This window comes from Sinocyclocheilus anshuiensis, unplaced genomic scaffold, assembly GCF_001515605.1.
Source record: "Sinocyclocheilus anshuiensis isolate Anshui unplaced genomic scaffold, SAMN03320099.WGS_v1.1 scaffold355, whole genome shotgun sequence".
In the NCBI taxonomy this organism is placed as follows: Eukaryota; Metazoa; Chordata; class Actinopteri; order Cypriniformes; family Cyprinidae; genus Sinocyclocheilus; species Sinocyclocheilus anshuiensis.
The window spans coordinates 18,550-26,255 of record NW_015549571.1 but is presented as its reverse complement, the minus strand read 5'-3'; the positions used below and the strand labels follow the sequence as shown (position 1 = coordinate 26,255).

Below are 7,706 nucleotides of genomic sequence, written 5' to 3'. Positions count from 1 at the left end.
TTCAGGGGCGGAGCGTACCAATATCGGGTTCTTCCTTTCGGCCTTGCACTCTCACCCTGTACTTTCACGAAGTGTGTGGATGCTGCTCTGGCTCCTCTGCGATTCCAGGGCGTCCGCATACTCAATTACATTGACGATTGGTTGATTTTAGCTCCAGAGTTGTGGAAGCTGTGGGTGTGGCCCCTGAGGGGGCACAACTCATAGCCTCTGGTCTTTCAACCGAGGTTGTTGAGACCATCCTCCAATCTAGAGCTCCCTCGACGAGGAAACTGTACGCCCTGAAGTGGAGACTCTTCACTTCATGGTGAGGAGACCGCCAGCTCGATCCAGCTAACTGCCCGATTGGTACAGTTCTGGAGTTCCTGCAGGCCCGTTTCTCCGCAGGGTTGACCCACTCCACCCTAAAGGTATACGTGGCGGCCATTGCGGCCTACCACGCCCCTGTTGGTGGCCAGTCAGTTGACAGACACCCCCTAGTTACACGTATCCTCCGTGGTGAGCTGAGGCTGAGGCCTCCGGTACGATCTCGCATCCCCACGTGGGACCTGGCTGTGGTGCTAGAAGCTCTCTGTAAGCCTCCCTTCGAGCCTATTGAAGACATTTCTGATCACTATCTCACTATAAAAACTACCTTCCTTCTGGCGATTTCTTCTCTAAAGAGAGTTGGGGATCTGCAGGCCCTCTCAGTGGCCCCTTCCTATCTCGACTTTGCGCCTGGTCTGGACAAAGCGTTTCTGTACCCTCCCGCGGTGTGATGAGGCTGAGGCCTCAGGTACGATCTCGTGTCCCTCCTTGGGACCTCGCTGTGGTGCTAGAAGCTCTCTGTAGGCCTCCCTTTGAGCCTATCGTGGAGATATCAGATTGTCTTCTTACATTAAAGACTGTGTTTCTCTTGGCTATATCTCCTCTATAGAGAGTTGGGGATCTGCAGGCCCTTTCTGTGGCCCCTTCCTATCTCGACTTTGCGCCTGGTCTGGCCAAAGCTTTTCTGTACCCTCATGCGGGGTATGTCCCTAAGGCCCCCGCTGCGTCGCAAGGCCATACTTCCGGCATCCCTACTAGAGCTTGCTTCATTCCTAGAAGCTAACGCCAGCTGCACCTCACGTGCTTTTAAGCTTCCTGGTCATGACGTCACCCGCCTCTGACGTCTCGCCCATCGATTGGACTGCTTACACATATGATTCAGAACTTGGTATTGCTGAAGGCGTTCCCCTAGCGTTTTCCGACGCAGAAATCTTCTCACATCGTGACGTAGACATGTAGGGGCATGTTAGAACGAGCCGTTTTAGGTAGGAGTGGTTGACTCTTAACTTTTATAAAGAATATCTCTTTGGATTTGAGACTTTAGTCTTTGCAACTTTACAGATCTTCTTTATGCACCAAGAGCTTGTAACACTCCAAAGAGAAAGGAAAAATTGAAATCGCATCATATGACCCCTTTAAGTATTTCATTTTTATATACTGCAATTTATCAATAATTAACCATAGCATGAAAAAAATTATTAGCTTTTGGGCAGAACTTTAAAAATCTACTTTTAGTAATAATCCAATCCAACTATTTCATCATGTTCACGTTGTTGTCATAATTCATTTATTGTCTTTTTTTTTTTTTTTGTCAAATGTAGTTCCTCTGGTGGGATATGTTACAGGGAAGACACATGTTTCAGGTCATTTCAACATTATTTTGGCATCATGTGTCGCTTCCAATGGCCGGCCTGCAGCAGAGGTGTTTTGGAGATTAGGAGCTCTGAATGACTCACTGAGGACAGAAACCAGCTACACAGAGCACACAGATGGAAGCGTCACGGCTGTGTCCCACATACTTGGTGCACCATCTAAAGATTTAAACCAGAAGAAGATCCAGTGTGTGGTAAAACACAGCACACTGACAAAGGAGCTAGAACTTGACTACATAATAAATGTCCACTGTAAGTAACATATGCATTTACACTGTATATGTAAACACTGTCAAACAAATTCAAACAAGTCATAAACTAGCTTAGTGCAAAAAGAATACAACAGCCACTGGTAAAGGCTGAGTGACTATTAACAGATTTACTGTGACTGTAGGTTGTGGTGGGCCTCTGTATCTGGAATCTGTTGGTTGGTGGAGCTGGAATGCAAGGAAATTTTCATCCCTCTAGAAAAAGAAAGTTAAACTTTTCCTGGCCATGTATGCCATATGACATATGACATTTCCTATGACATAATGCTTATAACCGGCTAGATGTGAAACGTGATCGGCACAGATTCCCTCCTGTAAATGAAGCATCCCTAGATTCAAAACTACATGAACTATGTTTATGGTAAGTCATATATTATTATAATTAAAGCATTAAAGTATTATTATTATATTTTGCAACTCTTAGATCCCCCAGAATTGGTGGTGATATCTCCTGATGATCCAACACAGACTCAAGAATATCTTTGTTCAGTGGATTGTAACCCAACACCAACCAGCTACATCTGGATCAAGTAATGAAATCATGTACTTTTTAGTACTTTAATTCCTACACATTTCAGACACATTTAGAGTTGTATGGCAGAGTTGCTTGTTAATTTTTAGGCATAGCTGTTTTGTTGCTATAAATATCATTAGTTCTTTTACTTAGTCTGGATGATGGAAAACAATATGTGTAAGTGTAATATTTGGGAACATTCTAGTACTCAAGACTTGGGAACATTTGGATTCAGAAAATCGGTGGAAATCAGTGTGGAATCGGACACATAATATAAGTATAAAATATGATGACTAATTAATTATCATCATTGTTATGTGTTATGTTATGCTGTCTAACATTTTCAAGTTTGTGTTTTGCTTTTACTGTTTTACATTATCACATGTACAGTATATGTGACCCTAGACCACAAAACCAGTCACCACTCATTTTTTTTTTAAAGCTGAATAAATAAGCTTTTCATTGATGTATGGTTTGTTAGGATAGGACACTATTTGAATATTTTTAAATCAAAATATTGAGAAAATTGCCTTTAAAGTTGTCCAAGTGAAGTCCTTAGCAATGCATCTTACTAATCAAAAATGAAATTTTAATATATTTACGGTAGGAAATGTACAAAATATCTTCATGGAACATGATCTTAACTTAAAATCCTAATGATTTTTGGCATAAAAGAAAAAATTATAATTTTGACCCATACAGTGTATTGTAGTGTATTGCTACAAATATACCCCAGCGACTTAAGACTGCTTTTGTGCTCCAGGGTCACATATGTTCATGTATATATCACATGTCGGATTCACTAGTCTCCCTAATGTGTCTTTATTAACAGAGTGAATGGAAGTACTCCTCGTTCTGAAGGAAACAAGCTTTTCATCCCAAAATCTTCCTCTGATTTTAATGGTGTATACATCTGTACGGCATCAAACCAGTATGGAAGTGCTTCAGGTTTCCTCTATGTGAATAACACTGGTGAGTCGCTTAATAATCTTTATATTTGAAAATGATTTTCAATAGTTTTTATGCAGAGTTTATAGTGGTAAATGTTTCTAAAATATGTTTCTTTAGCTGCTGCTTTTTTTTTTTTTTTGAAGCTACTTCTTGTTTTTAAAACACTGCATAATTGGCATCAACATCAACAACAACAAATGTATGTCAGGTTTTGGTGCATTACAGAAAATCTGTACAATCCTGTAGATGGGAAGCCATCTAAAGTAAATGTAAAATGTGAGGATTAAAGCCTGCTCAGACAGAGAATAATAGCTCTAAAAATAATGATATTAGCATCTACACCAAAACACAATAACTTTCTGTTTATTATAAGTGCGTGCTACAGTTATTTCATCTGCTGCTTTAAATGCTCAAGCTTTTTTAAGTCGAGTGGATTTCGGATTGGCTGTTTTCATCATTTATCAGCTGGAAAAAGTCATTCTGATTCCAATGATATTGCTCCTCTGTGTCATTATTGTTACAGTTGTGATGTGATCTTCACTATTTTCATAGAATTAGAATGATTTTTCAAATGAATTGAACTGGCTTTTTGCCTGTTATCATAGAATATGTAAGCTGACTGCTCTCCACTCTTGTTCTATGTTTTGTAGGATCCACTGATGACTGTTGGCTTCTTCTTGGTTTGGTCTTCAGCTGTGCCGTCCTGTGGATTTCTCTGGCCTACATATTGAGCAGTGGTGGAAAAATGCCTCATGTTCCACACTCAAGTAAAAGTACAGTAAAAGTAAACACTTTTAATTAGGCATCATCATATGTAAACTCATGGTAAATGTCAGTCACAGCCAGACTGAGGTGCCGAGCAGTGCTGGGGAAGTTTACTTTTATATTCATCCATTTAGCAAAGTTTTTATCCAAAGTGACTTACAAAAGAAAAACCAGACATTCTGCCACATTCTGGATCATCTGCAGAGGTTTAGTCACCCTAGTTGGAAGACTCAGACTTGAAATTACAAAATTACAAGTTGTGCTGCATATTTGTGACCAAAAGCAGTCTTAAGTCGCTGGGGTATATTTGTAGCAATAGCTAACAATATATTGTATGGCTCAAATTTATCCATTTTTCTTTTATGCCAAAAATCATTAGGATATTAAGTAAAGATCATGTTCCATGAAGATATTTTGCACATTGCCTACCGTAAATATATCAAAACTTCATGTTTGATTAGTAATATGCATTGCTAAGAACTTCATCTGGACAACTTTAAAGGCGATTTTCTCAATATGTTGATTTTTTTGCACCCTCAGATTCCAGATTATGAAATAGCTGTATTTCGGCCAAATATTGTCCTATCCTAACAAACCATACATCAATGGAAAGCTGATTTATTCAGTTTTTAAAAAATTGACCCTCATGACTGGTTTTGCGGTCCAGGGTCATATTTGTGCTGCAAATGTGAACCTGCACGATCAGGCTGTTGTGACGTGGGTAGAAAAGCAGAAGCTAGTGAGCTACGCTCATGTTCCCAGCTGTCCTGGTTGGTGTTGTTATGGTCACAACTGACAGCGATTACCAGAATCTCTGTTTTTTTGTATGATTTGAATTGTAGATGGGCTGTAGAAATTTATTTGACTGGAATTTCAGATAAGTTTGCAAGCTGAATATCTAGGTCACCAGATTAGAATGTTACCAATGAATGGGACGCTACATCTTTTTCAAAACCTGTTGGATATTGACTAAGTATCTAGGCTTTAATGAGATTTCCTAAAGAAATAGACAAGAATGAACTCATGAATGGACCGTCCACCATGATTTCTGTTCTTTCTGACAGCAAAGCACAGAACGGGACTGGTAAATTCAAACTTTAGAAATAGGACATTTCTGATTAATAGACCAATTTGGAGTAGACGTCACAGTTACGTCACTTGCAACTGCGCGCATTGTGGTGGCATAAAAACACTGGTAACAAGTGGAGGGAAACGGGTAAAGTCCATGGAATAAGACAAAAAAATTATTGTTGTGCCTTTGGATGTCAGAATCGGAATGCAAATAATTTTTATATAATACTGTCGCCATTTGAAGCTAAACGCAGACGTTTAAACGGACAGACGATGGATGAAACCTGCTATGATTATACCCTACTTTTAAAACATACATTTGATTTAAACAATAGGTCTATATAATATTCATATAGGGGACATATTGTACTAGCCCTACAGTTGAAATACATGCATGAAATACTATTTAAACCTATAACATTTTACATAACTATTTAACTATTTTATTTCACAATTCTGACTTTTTTTCTTGCAAATGCAAGTTTATATCTCCTAGTTCAGATTTTATAATTGTTTAGTTTCAACTCAAGAATTGCGAGATTGTCAATTCTGAGGGAAAAAAAGCCAGAAGTGTGGGGTTATAAACTAAAAAGAAAGAATGACGAGTTGATTTTTCTTACCAGAATTGTGAGATATAATCTCGGAATTGCAAGAAAAAAGTCAGAATTGTGAAATATAAACTCAAAATTACATTTTTTATTCTTTTATTCCATGGCTTGAATAGACTGCTACGTTAAAACGGTAATTTTCTGCCACCAGATAGGCTCTGCCCACAAAAAACGTCATCACTGTTTTCAAACACTGAAATTGGTCTATACCATGGATAAACAGGGCCTGAGATGCAAGCCTCTTCGACTCTGCATAAATGACTTGTTGAGCTTATTGGTGGAAAGTTCTGTGGTGCTTCAGTAAAACCGGTTTATACCGTGTCTACACTGCAAACGAGCATCCAAAACTAGATCAATTTGATTCATAACGGCGATCCACATTTCTATAATTGCTGATTTATTGAGCAATCGCTTTTCTATAATTGCTGTACACAAACCTGCTGGAGATATAAGTTATGCACATACACAGGTGCTCTGTGGACACAGCTGTACTGTAATTCATTACATTTTTATTTACAAACCTGGAAAATGCAATCTATTTCAGCACTGCATGTTAAGTTCAGTTCCAATCGCAGTTACTGGAGGGGCTCATGCGAGTGTAATCTTTTAGTCATGTACTGTTTGATTGATTACTGTGAAGTTCATGAATCAAAGTCAAGAGTAAATTATGTGTTTTCTGATTATTTGTTTGGACCTAAATACATCACAAAACCTGCCTTGTCTTGATGTAAAAGTGCAAAAAATGGTTTGATTGGTGACCTCCAAAAGAATGACAGTGACTGTTGTGCTCTGAACTGTTTTATTTGCCAGTGTTTCTAACTGCTGTGTTGCAGCTCCAGAGTTGTTCTCTATTCATGCTTGCCAGAGAAAAAGTGGATAGAATAAGTGTGATCATAAACCAGTTACTGTATGTAGGGCAATTAAACCATCTGTAGGGCTTCAGTTTCATAGTTCATCTTGAGGACAACCCAGGAAAAACAGTGTACTGAACTGTACAAATAAGTCACAACAGAAAGTGTCCAACACAAACACAAAAAAGCCCACAGTGCTCAACCAGTGAACCATGGGAAGTGTGTGTCATGGAATTGACCTTTCGACCTAAATACAATTTTTCAGTTGTTTAATGAAGTACTGTATGTGTAGTACCAATCTGAATATCTTGCCACAGATATAATTATAAAAAATAGTCACAAAATTTATAAAAACTAATAAGTTAAGCAAAGAAAATTAAATAGGTCTAATTTAACTACCTAATGTAAATAGCCTAAAATGAAAAACAACAACAACTATAACAACCTTTTTAATTGTATCACAAACACACACGCACACACACACAAACCACTGCCCTAAGACTAAGGTACACTGCAGATATGCTTATTGAATATACACCATTGTTCAAAAATTTGGGATAGCTATGATTTCATTTATTTATTTAAGTAAATTGCTACTTTTATTCACCAACGCTGCATTCAATTTGTCAAAAACAACAGTAAAGAGTTTTAGAATGTTACACAAATAAATACTGTTCTTCCAACTGTCTGTTGATTAAGGAATCCTGAAGAAGACACAGGATTATGATTTCCACATTTATTAAGCAGCACAGCCATATTCAGCTGTGATAAGAAATGTTTCTTGAGCAGCAGATCAGTATATTAGAATGATTTCCGAAGGATCATGTGACACCGAAGACTGGAGTAATTATGCTGAAAATATATCTTACTGTTTTGTTCTTGATATAGGGATATATTTGTCAAATATTATTATTTCCAAATAAGTATTGGAAAGGTAGGTATCATAATGATTCATTGATGTATCACCTTAAAAGAGAGGCTTTTACTGTGTGCATTCAATT

The 7,706-nt window shown here is 38.0% G+C and overlaps 1 protein-coding gene across 1 annotated transcript in view; it reads left to right on the top strand.

Moving 5' to 3' along the window:
- Positions 1-4,560, top strand: part of LOC107657380 (nectin-3) — a 10,110-nt gene extending 5,550 nt beyond the window's left edge. Inside the window, exons 3-6 of the mRNA XM_016445427.1 lie at positions 1,626-1,928; positions 2,370-2,475; positions 3,292-3,431; positions 4,061-4,560. Coding sequence (XP_016300913.1) covers positions 1,626-1,928; positions 2,370-2,475; positions 3,292-3,431; positions 4,061-4,212 — 701 coding nt within the window. The 3' untranslated portion in view covers positions 4,213-4,560. The remainder of the gene's footprint in view (positions 1-1,625; positions 1,929-2,369; positions 2,476-3,291; positions 3,432-4,060) is intronic.
- The last annotated feature ends 3,146 nt before the right edge of the window (positions 4,561-7,706 follow it).